Source organism: Bos grunniens, chromosome 11 (genome assembly GCF_055505025.1).
Source record: "Bos grunniens cultivar Pamir isolate PY7600 chromosome 11, Bosgru_T2T1.0, whole genome shotgun sequence".
Lineage (NCBI taxonomy): Eukaryota > Metazoa > Chordata > Mammalia > Artiodactyla > Bovidae > Bos > Bos grunniens.
In genome coordinates, this window is record NC_141175.1 from 64,055,033 (window position 1) to 64,072,682 (window position 17,650).

At 38.5% G+C, this 17,650-nt stretch overlaps 1 protein-coding gene and 1 long non-coding RNA gene across 19 annotated transcripts in view; one reads left to right on the top strand and one right to left on the bottom strand.

Annotated features, from left to right (window-relative positions):
- PUS10 (pseudouridine synthase 10) overlaps window positions 1-17,650 on the top strand; it is an 85,766-nt gene that overhangs the window by 65,640 nt on the left and 2,476 nt on the right. For 8 of the 18 annotated variants that reach the window (XM_086326777.1, XM_086326773.1, XM_086326772.1 and 5 more), the window contains 8 exons: window positions 1,099-1,184; window positions 2,238-2,363; window positions 6,375-6,431; window positions 7,287-7,363; window positions 7,457-7,512; window positions 8,537-8,654; window positions 13,285-13,427; window positions 16,038-16,137. In XM_086326777.1, the coding sequence (XP_086182903.1) occupies window positions 1,099-1,184; window positions 2,238-2,363; window positions 6,375-6,431; window positions 7,287-7,363; window positions 7,457-7,512; window positions 8,537-8,654; window positions 13,285-13,427; window positions 16,038-16,137 (763 nt within the window). Of the gene's footprint in view, window positions 1-1,098; window positions 1,185-2,237; window positions 2,364-6,374; window positions 6,432-7,286; window positions 7,364-7,456; window positions 7,513-8,536; window positions 8,655-13,284; window positions 13,428-16,037; window positions 16,345-17,650 lie in introns of those variants that run through there. The other 10 variants (XM_086326768.1, XM_086326769.1, XM_086326770.1 and 7 more) reach the window with 5 other exon arrangements.
- On the bottom strand, window positions 72-16,927 carry LOC147363251 (uncharacterized). The gene is made up of 2 exons (XR_015136864.1): window positions 16,795-16,927; window positions 72-323 (listed from the first exon to the last, which is right to left on the bottom strand). It is a non-coding gene; the product is annotated as an uncharacterized LOC147363251 (long non-coding RNA).

A 17,650-nucleotide genomic window follows, 5' to 3' on the forward strand; every position in this document is an offset into this window, starting at 1 on the left:
AAAGGCTCATGAGTTTCCTTTCTTGCTAAAGTATGCTGAACTACAATAAATCTTACATTTTAATACTCAGTGTGTTCGTTTCATTTAATAAGATATTATCATAGTTATCCTTCCAGAATAGCCTTGAATAAATTTCAAACAAGGAAGTTATGAGGAAGGTTTCATATATCTTCATATCTCAGAATAGAAATATTTTTATTAAGTTTTTTTTGTTGTTGTTTTGACCGTGCTGTGTGGGATCTTAGTTCCCCCACCAGGAATCGAACTTGTGCCCCTTGCAGTTGAAGTGTGGAGTCCTCACCACTGCACCGCCAAGGAAGTCCCTGTTAAATTTTAGAAACAAAAGACAGTTACTCTCTACAAGCAGTAGTGCCTGAGTTTCTAAGTGATTTCTTTGTTAAGACATCTTGGGAAACTGAAAATTTCAACACAAGCATTTTGGATTAAATCCACATTTAGTCATTTATAGAGAGACTCCAGTTCTTGGAAGTTCCCAGATGATGGACAGAGAATAAAGTCATACATTGCTTTCTCCTGTCTGTCCTCAGCTGGATTGAAGTTTCTTAGCTAAAGTCAGCCACATTTCACTTATTCTGGCTCTGGTCTGATTTCCAAGACCATAGTTGAAATGAAAAGAGAGAAAAATGGTGGACTACCCTCCCCACAGGTGTGCCATACTCACAGGACCAATCTCTGACTGCACACCAGCTTTACCCAAATGATTGAGGATTTTGTAAGCAGCAGCAAGTGTTCATGGATACTAAAATGAACCCAGAGAGGCTTCTACTACATATGTGTGGATTTTTTCCCCCCAAATCTCAAGGCTGATGTTGAAAACTATCATCTGGGAACATGAGGCCTCCTGAGTCTGAATGTTATTAGCAGAGCCCTGATTTACTTAGTGCAGTTCTCATGTATTAAAAGTGGTCCTCAGAGGCCCAGAAGACCCTAACAGTCCCCAAATTTAAAATTCGGGGGAGGCTTAGTCCTTGAGAGACTCAGGCTCTGTGCATCTCAGGCAGTGCTGATTCATCTTAGTTATGTGATTCAATATCATGTCTGGAAAATAGTAGCTGTAAAATTTATTTTGTTTTGCAGGCAGTTTCCTTGTCCTCCAAACTCACCAAAGGCTGTATGCACTGTTCTTGAAATTGAATGTGCTCATGGTGCTGTTTTTGTGGCTGGTAAAATACTTAGTCTAGAATATACTTACACTGTCAATTGTCTCTCCTATCTGAAAAACTCAATTGACTTCTTCTCTGTTTCCTTCTTATTGTTATTAGTTTCTGATTAGTTAACTCTTTTAAGCACTAGACCTGATAGTCAAGTTTATTTAGGTTTTATAAGTATTCTTATGGATCACTAAAGAGATTTGATATTTAAAATGCCATGCCAAAAGGAAATGATACAGCCCAGATTTTAACAGTTTTCATCAGAGATGGCCAAGTAGAAATATGGGTAGATGTACAGACCAAAAACTAATCAAGAGAACAGAGAGGATGTTTTACAACATGAAGTCAATCCGGGGGAAAAAATTTTTTTTTATCTGCAAAGTGGCTGAACACTTTGCTTCTGATTCAAAAAAGAAATTGTTGCATTGACTTTCCTAAGAGGTAAATCTGGTTAGACAGTTTTTGTTTTGAAAGCTATAGCTGTTTCATAGTAATAGCTGAAATAAAATTGCTCTTTAGTCTTGACTATAATACCCTGCCCTGGGGTAATAAAACCTACCTGCCTCAGCATAGCTTTATTCATAAAACAGTGAGTCATATTCTGTTAGGGTGTTTTCTTTTTTTTTTTAACTTATAAAAACTTCAAAATTTCCTGTATTTGAACTCTTTGGAATACCAATGACTCTTACACTGAGAGTATTATCAATCAGGCATAAAAGCAGTAGTTGCTCTTTTTTTAAGTGATCCTTGGTGTGTTCCATGATATTGTAACTTGTTCAGTCAGTCAGTCAGGTTAATAAGTATACTGAGCATTCCTTTAGAACTCATTGATGATTCATACCTTGTCTTTAGCCATCTCTTCTATTGCTACCTTAAATTTTTTCACTGAATTATGTGTATGTGCTAAGTCACTAAATTACATTATAAATTAGTCAAAGGCTAAGCCTTGTTTTGTATCATAGCCCCTAGAATACTGGCACTTAGTGGATAGTTGTTACTTTCCTTTTTATTCTGTTGTGTTAATCACACCATCCCAGCCAGGCAACCTTTATATTTCTTTGCCAGGGAGATATAATAAATACTCCAGGAATCTACCACAAACTCCTTGGATAATTGATGGAGAAAGGAAGCTGGAATCTTCAGTAGAAGAATTAATTTCAGACCATCTTTTGAAAGTGTTCAAAGCAGAAAGTAAGTGTTATAATATTCATATTTTAAATACTTGTTCACAAATAGACTTCTTGGAGGTGGCAGGGAAGAGTTCTGTATTTTGTAAGCCACCACCAAGTCTGGGCCCCTTGCCTAGCAGCTTCCTGTGAACAGGGATTGCCATGTCCTGAGGGCCTCTGCCAAGGGCTGGATTTGAGCCAAGCTGCCCTAAGATTTCTCTGTTTTCTCAAGACAACTGGCTTTTCCTGGGCAAATTCAAAACAACTGAAACTACTTTAAATGAATGCACTTAAGTTCTAACCATGGGACACCTTAGCTTCAGCCTCTTATTGGGAATATGAGGAAATTAAAACACAGCTTCTATATCCATTGCTTATTCAAGAGTAACCACTGGCAAATGACTGGCTTCCATCTTAACAGCTAAAATGTCCTAGAATAGAGTTCAGACCTAGAGAAGATAGATCAACAGCAACCATTTCACAAAGACTTAATAGTAGTGTTGTTGTTTTAATTTCTTAGGTATTAACAAGCCCAGGTTTGTGAGCTGAGTCAGACCCTGTCAGGAATATGCTTTCTTTGTCTCAGTAGGCCTGTCAGGTCAAAGGAGCAAAAAACCTTGTGATTTCACCCAGGATTAGACTTAGAGGAAAGGGACTAAGATTTCAATCAGAGGAAATCATGTTGTATATCAGGAAAAAACATAGTCAGTGAGTAAGTATATCATCAGAGAAGGCGATGGCACCCCACTCCAGTACTCTTGCCTAGAAAATCCCATGGACAGAGGAGCCTGGTAGGCTGTAGTCCATGGGGTCACTAGAGTCGGATACGACTGAGCGACTTCACTTTCACTTTTCACTTTCATGCATTGGAGAAGGAAATGGCAACCCACCACAGTGTTCTTGCCTGGAGAATCCCAGGGATGGGGAAGCCTGGTGGCCTGCCGTCTATGGGGTCGCGCAGAGTCAGACACGACTGAAGCGACTTAGCAGCAGCAGCAGCAAGTATATCATACTCTTTGGAGTAGGTCTCCTAGCATAATTAGAACATCTTTTTTGAAAGACCAGCTAGACATCCTTCTTTCTCTCTGGCAAACCTTAGACAAACGTGCTTCAGTAAAGGCAGACAAGTGATCGAAATGAGATGCCCTGTTCCTTCCAGCTCTCTGCCTGTCAGAAGGAAAGAGAAGCACTTCAAAGCCGTATCCCTTTTATAATTTGTTGCCTGTCAGGTAGGTGGGCCCTTTTTAAAAAGGCCTTTAGAAACTGTTTACTGAATGGAAAAGAAAGTAACCTAGCAACCTAACATTTTCCAAAATCTTAACAGTAAAGACTCAGGGCTATTGCCATGAACTTTTACCTACTTAATTTAATATTTACACACTGGTTATCTCATAAGACTTATTCAGGTTACTTATTCAGGTTACAAAGAAGTGAAAATAAAGCATTAGCATGAAAAGTCTCTTTCAAACTCTTTTTTGGGACCACCTTATTTCCCAGAAGATACAAGATTTAGTTCTGATTTTTTGGGTTCCAAGGAATCCCCCATTACCATGAGGGCTATAGAGGGGTTCTGGAACACCTGTATGTTTCCCCCTTGCAATCTTTCATGAGGTAATTCCTTGTTATAGTCCACTTGAGAAGGAAAAAAATCGTCCCCAAACTGAAAAGAAAGCAAACTGTAATTGTATGTTTAGGAAATTTATAAAGAGCCACTTGAGAAAAAGCAGACCTCTGGGCCTCTGTGCTAATTGGCTCCTTGTCATGAAATAAAACCTTGTTGTCTGAAATCCCTGATTAGTAGCATCAGTTTGCTAAACTTGTGCTTCTCAGATATATTACTTGTCACTTCTGTGATTCACATCTGACAGCTCTGGGAAGATGGTTCTGACTGTTGTACCTCTACACTTTACAGCTCTATGAAAATAAACCAGTATTGCATGAAGCAGCCTAACTACTTCTATAAAGGGTCCTTCCCCTCAGTGGGAGATACAGACTTGTTTTTCAGTCACTTCAGACTGGCACGTCATATTCTCTACTTGCCAGTTCTCTAGTTAACAAGTGAAACTTTGACACACTCTCAAAACCAATGTGTCTAAGAAATGTTTTCCCAATACATTTATTACTTCACTTATTGAATAAATATTTGTCATGTCAGTTGCCTGCTGAAAACTGGTCAATGTTTCAGCTATAGGGTAAAGTCCAAACTATATAACTTGATATTCTGAGGCCATCATCATCTGACCTCTGCCCTTCAGTCCCATTGTCTGTCTGTCCCCAAGTACGAGGGTCACTACAGACTACTGAACTCCTTATCATAATCTTGACCTTGTTTTTCCTGATCATTGTTCCTGATCATTCTTGTTCTTGGTTTTGTTGTTGTTTGAAATACCTGTTCCATTGAGAAGTCTGTAGAACTCACAGGATTTGGGGGATAAGGCAAGGCATAATATGAATATTTTTTTAATTTATTTAAATTGGAGGCTAGTTATTTTACAATATTGTAGTGGTTTTTGCCATACATTGACATGAATCAGCCATGGGTACACATGTGTTCCCCATCCTGAACTCCCCTGCTGCTGCTGCTAAGTCGCTTCAGTCGTGTCCAACTCTGTGCGACCCCATAGATGGCAGCCCACCAGGCTCCCCCATCCCTGGGATTCTCCAGGCAAGAACACTGGAGTGGGTTGCCATTTCCTTCTCCAATGCATGAAAGTGAAAAGTGAAAGTGAAGTCGCTCAGTCATGTCCGACTCTTAGCAATCCCATGGACTGCAGCCTACCAAGCTCCTCCATCCATGGGATTTTCCAGGCAAGAGTACTGGAGAAGGGTGCCATTGCCTTCTCCGTGAACCCCCCTAAATTTCTGTTATTCATAATTGCATACAAATAAAGTTCTAAAGTTTGCCCCCCAAAATATTTCTCAGTGTAGGGTCCAAATTTGCAACATTTTTTCTAAAAGATGTAATAAATACCCTTTATCCTTAGTCTGGATTTATTGTTTCTTTGGGCTTCTCAAGAGCCTATTTTTCTGTACTTTCTTGTTGAGGGGCTGGAATTTTGGGGAAGCTTTATGGGCTAATTTATGCATTTGAGGTTTCTGATCTGATTGAGGAGTCACAGGGAGACCTACCTCTTTGCATCCTGTTCATTCCCTCCACCCCATCAGCCACAGTTTAGGGCTCAGTCACTGCAGGGCCCTAGTTCCCTGTGGTTGGACTGGGGATGGAGGTGCGCACGTGTAAGACAAACTACAGCCTGCTCGTGGTAATGTTGGCTCTAGTAAAATCATCCGTTGGTTCTGTATCTAAGAAAGTCGTCATGGAACCACTCCCCCACCCTCTGCTCCACTCCATATTTCCACTTTCCCACCCCAGTATTTGTAGCTTTTAGTCTGTGATGATCCATCTATCTTAAAATATATACTAGTTTTATTGTGGCCCTAGCTTAAGTTTGCTTATATAATGAATTTGCTTTTAGAGTCAAACTTTTTCTTTTCCCTTCCTTTCATGGAATTTAATTCTCAAATACTGTTTTTATTTTGTTTTCTTTTGTTTTAAGAAAAAGAAGACAGATTTTTCACCATAAGTTTGTAGCCAGTTTGGTAGCAGGGCTTTTCTCCAAACAGTGCTCTGCCTTTGGCTTTCCCATGGGATTGGTGGCATGGGATGATAAGAAAGATCTGGCTTTTACCTCTGCCCTTTAATTGTATTACCTTGGGGAAAGTACTTAACCTTTCAGAACCTTGGTGTTCTTTCATTTAATAATTACCTCATAAGGTTACAGTAAGGAATAAATGAAATAATGTATGCAGAATTTTAGCTCAGTGTCTAACATGTAATAAGTACTCAATAAATAGTATTTATTATTATCATTGTTATTTTCAGTAGACATTAGGACTAGAGTTGTGATGATGACTATTCCTTGGGATTCTCCTGTAGATTAAGACAAATTGGGTTTCTACCCAGGGTGGGAATGTAAGTCTAGGACTATTACATCGCTGATTTTTTTTTTTTTTCTTTATCTGCTTTCCAAAGGCTTTAATTTTTCTTCCTCTGGAAGAGAAGATGTAGATGTGAGAACATTAGGAAATGGTAAGATTGCAACATCACTTGACTAGAACTAACTTTCAGATTATCACCCTTTTCAGGCAGTAGGTTTTCTGTAGTCACTTAATCAGAATCAAAGTTGGCAGAGCCCAGAGCTTCTCCATGAGAGGAAGCCTTGTGGATTTTGGAGCTACCCTTGTAAATTATATGATTATGTTTTAACAGGGATCATTTCTTCAGAAGCCATCTTTATTGCATACCTATAGGTTATAAGGGACTTTTACAGTTGTGCATTAACAAACAGGTACTTGATTTTTTCCAAAAGTCTGATTATTCATTGTTCCTTTTAATAACATTTCAGTACCAGTTCAGTTTTCAAAATGCACATCTTCATTGAAAAGATGTTCCTGCTCTCTTAGCCTTCATTTTTCTCATTTTATATTATTGCATTACAAGAAAGATGATGAGAGTAATCCTGAACTATTCTAGATTTATAGTCCCTTCTTCTCCTGGAATCTCAGCTTTTCATTTCACTAGGCTAGGAGAATGTATTTCAACTTGGTATACCTGGGCATTGCTGCACATGACAACGTTACATTAGTGTAACCAAGTCAATCCATGGCTGTTTGGACATGATTTTGTAAATTAACACAGGCTCGTTCATGGACTTTTGGGAAAGCAGTCATTTTCACATATTGCCTGTACTGGGGTTTAGCAGCCCCCCAAAAACCCCTTGATTCTTTTCACACATTCTTCCCTCCCCTAGATGTAGTCATGTCACTGAACTTTCCGTCCTGTAGAGCTCAACTCGTTTTTTCACACCTCCCAACCCTCTTGCATTAGCCCAAATGTTAACTCCATCAACACGTTTCTGTTTCATGACGGGGTGTGTGCTGCCAGGAAGGCCCTTTGCAATTGAGCTGGTGAATCCTCATAGAGTACATTTCACTTCACAAGAAATTAAGGAACTTCAGCAGGTAAACCACTTCATGACATGGAAATTGTCATGTTTCTGCAACTCTGTAACTGAACTAGAGTTGCTAATTGTTTTTCTTTTTCTAATACTACAGAAAATTAATAACTCATCTAACAAAATCCAAGTCCGTGACTTGCAGCTTGTCACAAGGTAAGGGTAGGCTCACTGGTGATGTCTCAAGAGGGGAGTTTTGGTTGCAGATCATTTATCTGATAAGGGATTTGTATCCGGAATATATAAAGAACTCCTGCAACTCAATAATAAGAAAACAACTTGATTAAAAATGGAGAGAATGTTAAATGCACATTTCTCCAAAGAGGATATACAAATAGCCAGTGAATACATGAAAAAGTGTTCAGCATCATTAGTCATTAGGAAAATGCACATCAAAACCACAGTGAGATCCCACTTAACAAAAAAGACAGAAAACAGCAAGTATTGGCAAAATGTGGAGAAATTGGATCCCTTATACATTCCTGTGGGATTGTAACTAGTACCACTTGGGAAAACAATTTGGCAGTTTCTCAAAAGGTTAAATATATAGTAACCATCTGACCCAGTAGTTCCACTTCTAGCTATATACCCACGAGAAGTGAAAATGTACATCCACACAGAGACTTCTGCATGAATGCTTATAGTCACATTACTCACAATAGCAAAAAGTAGAAACCACCAAAATGTCTATGGATAAACAAAATGGTATATCCATACAATGGAAAATCAGTGGTAAAATATCAGTACTTTGAAATACTGATACATGTGGCAACGTGGATGAACCTTAAAAACATTATGAAGAATCCAGACATCAAATACCACATATTGTACATTTTACAGTATTCACATTTTATATAAAATGTTCAGAGTGGGGATGTCTATAGAGATATAAAGTCAACTAGTGGTTGCCAACGGCTAGGGGAAATGGGGAATGAGAAGTGATTGCAATTGGGTGTGGAGTTTCTCTTTTGGGGTGATTAAAGCGTTCTAAAATTAGATTGAGGTAGTTGCTGCACAGCTCTGTAAACGTACTAAAAATCACTGAATCGTTCAGTTAAACAGAGGAATTGTATGTAAATTATATCTCACTAAAGCTATTTTTAAAGAAAGAGAAGTTTGGGGCAAGGCTTATCTGTATTTTATAAACTCAGACAGACTTTCTTTTATTGTTTTTGTTTAGAGAGGCAATAGGACATATGAAAGAAGGTGAAGAAGAGAAGACCAAGACCTACAGTGCCTTAATATGGACAAATAAAGCAATACAGAGGAAGGACATTGAATTCCTAGATGACATAAAGGTACTTCAGTGCTCTAATTCTTTTATTTTTCTACTGACTATGAAAGTCTTTTGTCTTCTCATTTATTACCAAGTCATGGCACACTGGCTTTGGGGACTCTTGAATTGTTGCTGTTGTTTAGTTGCTAAATCATGTCCAACTCTTTTGCAACCCCTTGGACTGTAGCCTGCCAGGCTCCTCTGTCCATTGCATTTCCCAGGCAAGGATACTAGAGAGGGTTGCTGTTTCCTTCTCCAGGGGATCTTCCTGACCCAGGGATGGAGTCCTGCATTGGCAGGCGGGTTCTTTACCACTGAGCCACCAGGGGCTGTGAAACCTGGTTCTAAATTCTGGCTCTGCCATTTACTCCTTAAATGAGTGAGTAATCCATCTAGCCTGTCTGAAAGGCAGTGTTGCTACTGATTAGGAGTCTGACTCCAAGAACAGATAGCATTAGCATTAGTCGCTCAGTCGTGTCCGACTCTGCGACCCCATGGACTACAGCCCACCAGGCTCCTCTGTCTATGAGATTTTCCAGGCAAGGATACTGGAGTGGGTTGCCATTTCCTTCTCCAAGAACAGATAACCTGGGTACAAATCTTGGTTCTGCATTTCTTGGTTGTATGACTTTGGATGAGTTGCTTAGCTTCTTTGTGTTTCAGTTTCTTCATCGATAAAATTAGTTAGAAGAATTAAACACGTTTAGTCATATAAAGCCCTTACAATAGGATCTGGCATATAGAAAACACTCAACAATGGTATTATTATATTTGACCATCTGTAGAAAGGAAATAGAAAACAGAATTTAATAGAATTGGTGCTCAGATTAACTGCACAGATAAAACATATTGTAAATCAATATGTCAGGGTGATATATGTAGGGCACAAATGTTTTGGCACATGCTAGATTTTCCTTCACATGAGGACATTGCTCTTAAGGATCTACACGATCATTTGAGTATTTCTTCCCACCTGCCCCCACCTCTTCCTGTAAAGATAACTCACTTTCACATGCAAGGAATGAGCAAAAATGGGCACAAATATGTAGTTATCATAACATTGTTTAAATGGGCAGTATTTTGTAAAAATCTAGAGGGGACTGGTTTAGTCTTATGGCTTATCTGGTATGATGGACTGTTAGTAGCCAGATGTTAGAAATTTTATGGAAGATGAATATTCATTGACAAAAGGAAATGTTCCTGATGAATACTAAAGGTGGGGGGAAAAAAAACAAGCTATAAGAATATAAAGGACTTCTGTGGTGGTCCAGTGGTTGGGAATCTGCCTATCAATGCAGGGGCACGGGTTTGATCCCTGGCCTGGGAAGTTCCCATATGCCACGGGCAACTATGCCTATGTGCTACAACTACTGAGCCCATGCACTCTAGAGCCGTGGTCTAAACAAGAGGATCCTCAGTAAAGAGAAGCCTGCACACCACAACTAGAGAGTAGCCCCTGCTCGCCACAACTAGAGAAAGCCCATGTGTGGCAACGAAACCCAGCACAGCCAGAAAGAAATAAAAATAATAAGAATAAAAGAATATATAGAGGATGATACATTGTGATTTAGACACACACATAAGTGTGTGGTTATATATACACATATGTATGACTGTACAAAAAAAATGTATGGCAAAAGAAATACCATAAATAGGATTTATACTTATGAAAAACATAAAATACCCAATAGAGAAAACTGGACAAATTATTTGAACAGACAGCTGAAAAAATGGCAACTCCAAATGGCCAAGAATCATTTGAAAAGATACTTTACCTCTAGACTGAAGTAACAATGACATCACTTTATTCTTCTGAGGCTAAGAATGCCTTTTGGTTGGATGGAGAAGGCTAGTTAGCTATATTTTCAATAGAAATGTAAGTGTTTTAGCCTTTTGGAAAACAATGTGGTGGGGACTGTGAAAATAAAAATTTAATGGTCTACCCAGTACTTCCCCTATTGGCAATCTGTCCTGAAGAAATAAAAATTCAGTGTATAAGGATATGTGCACAAAGATGTTTGTTGACTTGTTCAGAGTGAGAAAATCAACAAAACTGTAAACAAAGTAAATTTCCTTTGATAAGGAAATGGTAGAACATGTTGGAATATTATGCAGCTGTTTTAAAAAAACTAAAACGACATGTGATCCCATTTAATTTGTGTTGCTGTATGTATATATGTCTAAAACTGTTGGGGAAAAAAGATAGAGGTAGATCTGCGTCTGTGACTTGTAGGAACATCCATAACATTGGGGGGCGGGGGGGAAGCAAGGTGCAGAATAGTGTTCATTTTAATAATGAGTATTTTGGTGAAAACATACATGTCACCTACTGAGAGTTCATCTATAAAATGACGGGTGGACTAGATGACCCCCAGTGGGCCTTCCACTTCTTGGCTTCTGTGATTCCATATCTAAGGCCCTTTGGCTTTTGGCTCTATTGTTGAGAGTCTTTAGAATGATAGTTATACTAAGACAAGTTTCTTTAAGATTGAGAAACAAATTTCTAAGCCTCTACCCCATGACATGCGTACATATCATTTAGAATGCTGTGGGGAAAATAGAAACCCACTTTAACAATAGACTTACAGTTTGGGAGTAGCCATAGAGCTAATTCAGAAATAATGCTGAGATGATTGTTATAGGTATACCCTAAGTAGTGAAAAGGTCTGTTTTAATGGACCACAGCCCAAGTGGACTGATGATAACTGACATCTAATCATTTTCTTAAAGTGCTAGGGTTAAAATGTTTTTCAGATATTCCTATTGGCATCAAAAATATAAAAACTGATTATTGCCCCATTCTGAAAAAAAGTCATTTCAGATTTACTCTTTGTCTCCTCTTTTTTGAAGGGCAATCTAGTTTGTGTGTGTGTGTGTGTGTGTGTGTGTGTTTTGGCCGTGCTGGGCCTTCATGATGAAAACGGGCTCTCTCTCTAGTTGTGGTACACAGGTTTCTCATTGTGGTGGCCGCTTCTGTTGTGGAGCACAGGCTCTAGAGCTTGGGCTCAGTAGTTGTGTCACAGGCCCAGCTGCCCCGTAGCATGTGGAATCTTCCCAGACCAGGTATCAAACCCATGTCCCCTGCACTGGCAGGCAGATTCTCAACCACTGGACCACCAGGGAAGTCCAGGGCAACCTAGTTGTAAGGAAGAAATCACTGTGTATCTTTATATGTGTTTCTGAAAAATTCAGCAGTGTGGGAAAGCAAAGCACAGTGTTGGAGTAAATGAAGTGGTTTCATTTTGTTTACTAAAAAACCAAGAGACCAAAAAGACAGACGAGTGTGTGTCCATCTGAGTGTTGTGTCGGAAGCGGTGGTGTGTTTTATGGCTCAGCTTTAACTCCATCGCCTGCTCCTGGGTCAGAGTCCCAGGAATGACTCTGGAAACAGGGGAAGGGCGCCCTGCACCTAGTCACCTAGTTAAAGCCCAGCTGCTTCTATGCCCTAAAGTGGAGACCATATCTTTAAAGATTCTATAATAATTCAGCCTTGTCCTTTTTCTCTTTTTGGTCTTTTTGACCAGAGTAATGTTAGACCTTATGGAGACAAGTTATCTCATCCGAACAAAGTGCTTCTAAAATCAAAGAATTATAGAATCGTAAAACCCACAAGTTAGGAGGAGCCATTGACTCACTGCTCTGATAAAAGAAAGCAGTCATACCATTTCAAGTGTAGTCTTTGTCAGAACCTGCTCTTCTTTCTTGGTGGAGAACTTGATAGAGGAGAGCCCAGACAGAAATCTTTCTTTTCTCAGCATGGCTTCAGGCACTTACTAATCGCATAAATCAGGAAGGAGTTGTTCCAACAAGAAATTGCAAAGGATTCAAAGTTCTTGTGAACCTACATTGCTGGTTATACCCAGTATCTATTCTTAAAACTGGGAATTAGTTGGCCTTTTACAATATTAACCTGTATTTATTTATATCTTGTGACATAAAAGGACATCTCTAATTGTGAGAAAACCAAGCCTTTGTCCCTAAAAAGCTGAGCTGTAAAAAAAAAAAAACATGCAATGTAATTCTCAAGTAACTTGAACTGGGCTGACAAATATTGAGAGGTTCTGGTTTACTTGTAATTGTTATTCTGAAACACCACCCTAGACAATGATGCAGCTGAAAATTTCCCAGATATTATAACCCTGTGAATAGGTATATTATTATCCCTACAACATGGACACTGCCCAGGCACACAAGTGATGCTGATGTCCATCTTCTATAAACACCATTTTTCACCTTAGTATGAATTTCTCACTATTAGGTCACTCTGCTGGGTTAGGGGGAAAAAAAAGTAAGAACATTATCTTCTAGAAGATCTTTGTTTAATGGGCAGGATAACACTCCAGGGTCCAATCAATTTGTCAATGCTAGAGCAAAAGAGACCTTGGGTATCATTTACTTCAAATCAATGATACTTTGTTTTTATATGGTGTACTGGGGCCCAGATGATAAGTAATTGTGGACTAGATTATAGGAAGTCCCACAAAGTTTGAACCTTAGAGAATACAATTTATTACAGTATTAGTTTCTATCCTGATAGTAATAGATGGGATCCTTAAGAAAACATCTATAGTGAGCCATGGATGACAAAGGAGATGCTAAGACAGGCTTCACTGGGCAGAAAGCTGAAACATGGTTTTCATATCCTTCTCTAGGACTTAAATATTGACCAGAAAACACCTTTACGGGTCCTTCACCGGAGGCCCCTGGCTGTGAGAACTCGCATCATTCACTCCATGGAGACACGCTATGTGGACGAGCACCATTTCCGCCTCTACCTGAAGACTCAAGCTGGAACGTATCCCTTCACCCTTGTGTAGCACTAAGTCTTCCAGAATCCTATTGGGAGAATTCATGCCACCCTGGGAAAGAGGTTCAACCTTATCTTGAAACTGTTCAGGAAAGGTTTGGGTTGTAGAAGAATTTTTTTCTTTTTCTATCTGAGGTATTTTGACCTATTAAATTTGTGCTTTTCAAAATGACATTGTAAATCACAAGGCAGCAGCCAATTCAATGTGAACCTTAAAATACGTAGTGTCTTACACAATGCTGAGGTACTGAGGGCATAGTAAGGGCTCAGGGAACACATTTGATTGATTCATGCCTTTACACATTTTGCAGGCTACATACTGACAACCACATTTAGGTCCTTTCAGCATTCTGCCCCAGATGATTAAACAGGGGTGATGGATGGGAGTGGCCCTACTTCACATGCAGACCTTCACGTTATCCGGCCACTGGCCCAGAACAAGAGAACGGTCCCAGTTTAAATAATTTGTCTGTAACCTACCCTGCTTTGTGTGGTTTTGTATCAGATCTTGAGTGAGTGAGTGGGAGAAGTTGCTCAGTCGTGTCTGACTCTTTGCAATCCCATGGATGTAGCCTGCCAGGCTCCTCCATCCATGGGATTTTCCAGGAAGGAGTACTGGAGTGGGGTGCCATTGCCTTCTTCAGGGGATCTTCCCAACCCAGGGATTGAACCCAGGTCTCCCGCATTATAGGCAGACACTTTACCATCTGAGCCACCAGGGAAATCCTTGTATCAGATCTTAGTTGCTGGGTTAAAATATATCAGGGAACTGCCTTTGTCTTAGTTTTAGTTTATTTTTCAGAAGTGCCCCAAGTTTTTATTTGTTTCTTGGTTTGATGATATTTTGTGATTGAATAATATGAAGTATGAAACCTTCTAATTGGTATAAAACTCATGACAACTTATTGGATATAATAACAGGGGAGAAATAAGTCAAGTTTTAATTACCAAATAGCATTCTTACTGTCTTTCTGTTACTAGTCTGCCTCTCCTTTCCATCAATCTTCTCTCCTCTTCTCTTTACCTACTCCACCCCAGGACTGACCAAGCTAAAATAGGTACAGGTTATTTACTCTGAAAATCTCCTAAATTTTTGTAGTTTCAATCAAGTGATGACCTATTTAGACCAGGGGACATGGAGCACATTTGCTTATTGTAGATGGACAGTGGGTGGAATTTCAGAGAAATCACAGATATAAAAGACATACATTTTAATCTAATTTTAGCATTTGTTTTGATGTGCTAAGAAGAATGCAGTGGTCTTAAGGAAGAAGCCAATGTCTTTTCAATCTCACTAACATACTTTTAGAACAAGTCTAAGGCATTAACCAAGGAAGACTATTACACAGTAAAACTTAGAGTCCATAATTCACAGAATTATGTGAATTTTTCTCGTATATTGCTCAGTATACCGAACTAGTTCATTTGACTTATACTTCATCCCTCTGGCTATGAATAAAAACCATTATGGACCTTTTAATTGGTTATTCTGGGACTTTTTCTCATCCTCCCTCATCATTGCTATTCAGAAGTAGCACTCTCTAAAGAGGTGAGGGAAAAGGGATGGTTGAGCAATTATGAGTTTAGCGAAGAAGACAGTTAACTAGATAACTATATACCTTATGTTTGAGTCAAAATATTTGGTGAAAGTACAGTGAACAAATTATCAGAAAGTGAGGAAGACTTAATATCATCATATTATGGTTTTAACTTTATATTTATCATCTTAGAATAAACTTTTTTTTTCAGAATAAACTTTTATATTCAAATTATATTACATTTTTATACTAAGTACTGGTTTATAGATAACATAGGCTAAATGAGTGTTTACTGAATGCTGGCAAAAACAAATCTCTCAGGTAAAATACAGTTAAGATTATAGTAGAGTTCTGTGTAAGGAGTATTAAGGTAATCTGAATAATTCTAGGATTAATCATTGACTTTGAAATTTGAAAATCTATAAGAAAAATACACACACAAAAGAATTAGTTCTATTGCTAACCATGCAAGAATTGCAAACAACTAGAATTTAGAATCCTTCTGAAGGACCTTCATTAAGTCTAAATATGTACATTGTCTCCCATCCTATTGTTATTGTGTCACTGCGTCATGTTACAAGAGAAGCCATCAATAATGTCACCATGAGTGACCCTGTGAAAACCTACCATTTGGCAGATATCTGCTGTCATTACTAAAAAATGATGAGACCAAAAAGATGGCAAAATAGAATTTGTGGCAAAAAAGAAAACAGCTGAAGTTCTTTTTTTAAAAGCACTGAACTACAGTTAATTTTAAAAATCCATATTCAAACTTTGGCGCTTGGAGATGAGCCAAAAGAAAAGTCATGACTCTTGGTAAGTTTGGTGTAAACACAGGCTCTAGGCCCCAGTGTTGGCTCCCAGACCGGTAGGAATCAGTTTGCCGTAGCTTATTGATTGCCATAGCTATATTTTCTAAGATATACGTCCCAATCACGGCTCAGAAATAAACTCCTTCTGGTGCATTTCTGCTTTTGTCATTTCCCCTCCAACCTGTCAAATCTCACCTAACAGTTGCTATTACATGACTATCTTCATTTTATCCTTAAACAAACCTCAGCTACATTAAAGAGTTTGTACATGGAGACTTTGGAAGAACCAAGCCAAACATTGGCTCTCTGATGGATGTGACTGCAGACATTCTTGAGCTGGATGTTGAGGTAAACCATTTAATTGTGGAAATGCCTGTTTACACACTGAATTCAGCCAACATTATGCTCTTGCAGCACTAAGCCAAATAGTACTGTTCACTTTAATAGATATTTGAAATTGGTCTCGTTTATGATTCTTACAAATATATAGCTAATTGACTAACTGTGCTTAACATATGACATGAGACCCTTGAACCATGCAAGGAAACAAAGTTTTCAGTGCCCCTCACATATCCTTTGGACTCTTTTGTAGAGAATTTAAGACAGCCTACTCAGAAATAAGTAGGGATAGAAAATGGGATGAGTCAAAGGTTATAAATAAAAGCAGTCCCATAAGGCTTCTATGATACGCTATAAAATTCTCCATTCATATCGTATGAATTGAAATCAGATTACATTCTTAATTAGAAGGATGGAATGAATGGATCTTTCAGGAAATGCTCCATAAATATTTTCCTCATTTGAGCACCAATAGGTATTGAGTCACAAGTTGTACACTTTGGTAAATATCTGATTAAAAACAGCCCCCCAGCCCACAAAAAAAGGTGGGCGGTGAATTTTTGCACTTGGGAATCATCTCAGTATAAATGAAAAGAAGTGGGTATAATTACCTGGTGTGAAAACAGCCATGGTAATCAAATGATCACTGGAGCATTATTATCTTACCAGCACTTCCCTTGAGTTCTTTCGGGTTAGACTTTATACACCTCCTGCGGGACAACCAGTGATAGCACCTTGAGGGTTGCAGGGAATCTTCTTAGTAAGACTGTCATTTTCAGGAAGACAATCTTCTCCTAAAGAAAATTCCAAATGCATTCATCTTCTTTGACCTTAATTCTTAGGATAGCTTAGGAGTGTCGAAGAGCCAAAGGCCAGAGCTTCTCAGCCTTGACTGTCCACTACAATCACCTGTACAACTTTAAAAACCCAATAAATATGCCTACTTTCCCCTGCCCTCAACGCATACTAGATACTGTGATCAGTAATTTTGGTTTTCAGGCTTGAAAAACCACCCATAAATTTATATATAGGTGTTTGGTTTATGGCTATTCTCTGAAATGAAACCAAAGTATTTCTTGGCATTTGTAAAAGATACAGATACACACAATACTTATTTGGGCTTTTCTAATAAAAATTCCCAAGTCTTGTATTGACTCATAGATTAACTTAAATAATTTTTGTAAGTCATTTCAAGTTTTACACTTTAGGTATTAAAAAACAATGCGGGCCTGGTAGTTTTGTTGTTTGCTTTTTGTAGTTTGTTTTTGTTTGTTTTAACTTCTAAATTAGGCCCTCTACGTAGTTAAGGCAAAGTGCAATTTCATACTTCTAATGCCTGGGACATGATGTTTTATGTGGAGGCCAATAGTCTGCTACTGTAATTCCATTATAACTTAAAGATCAAGGTTTTGTTCCAGAAGAGCCAAACCAGGATGAGTAGAGATAGATAAATTCAATTTTAAAAGCAACAAAAATTATATTAATGTGAATGCAAAAATTTCTAATCCTTTTCTAGTTTCAG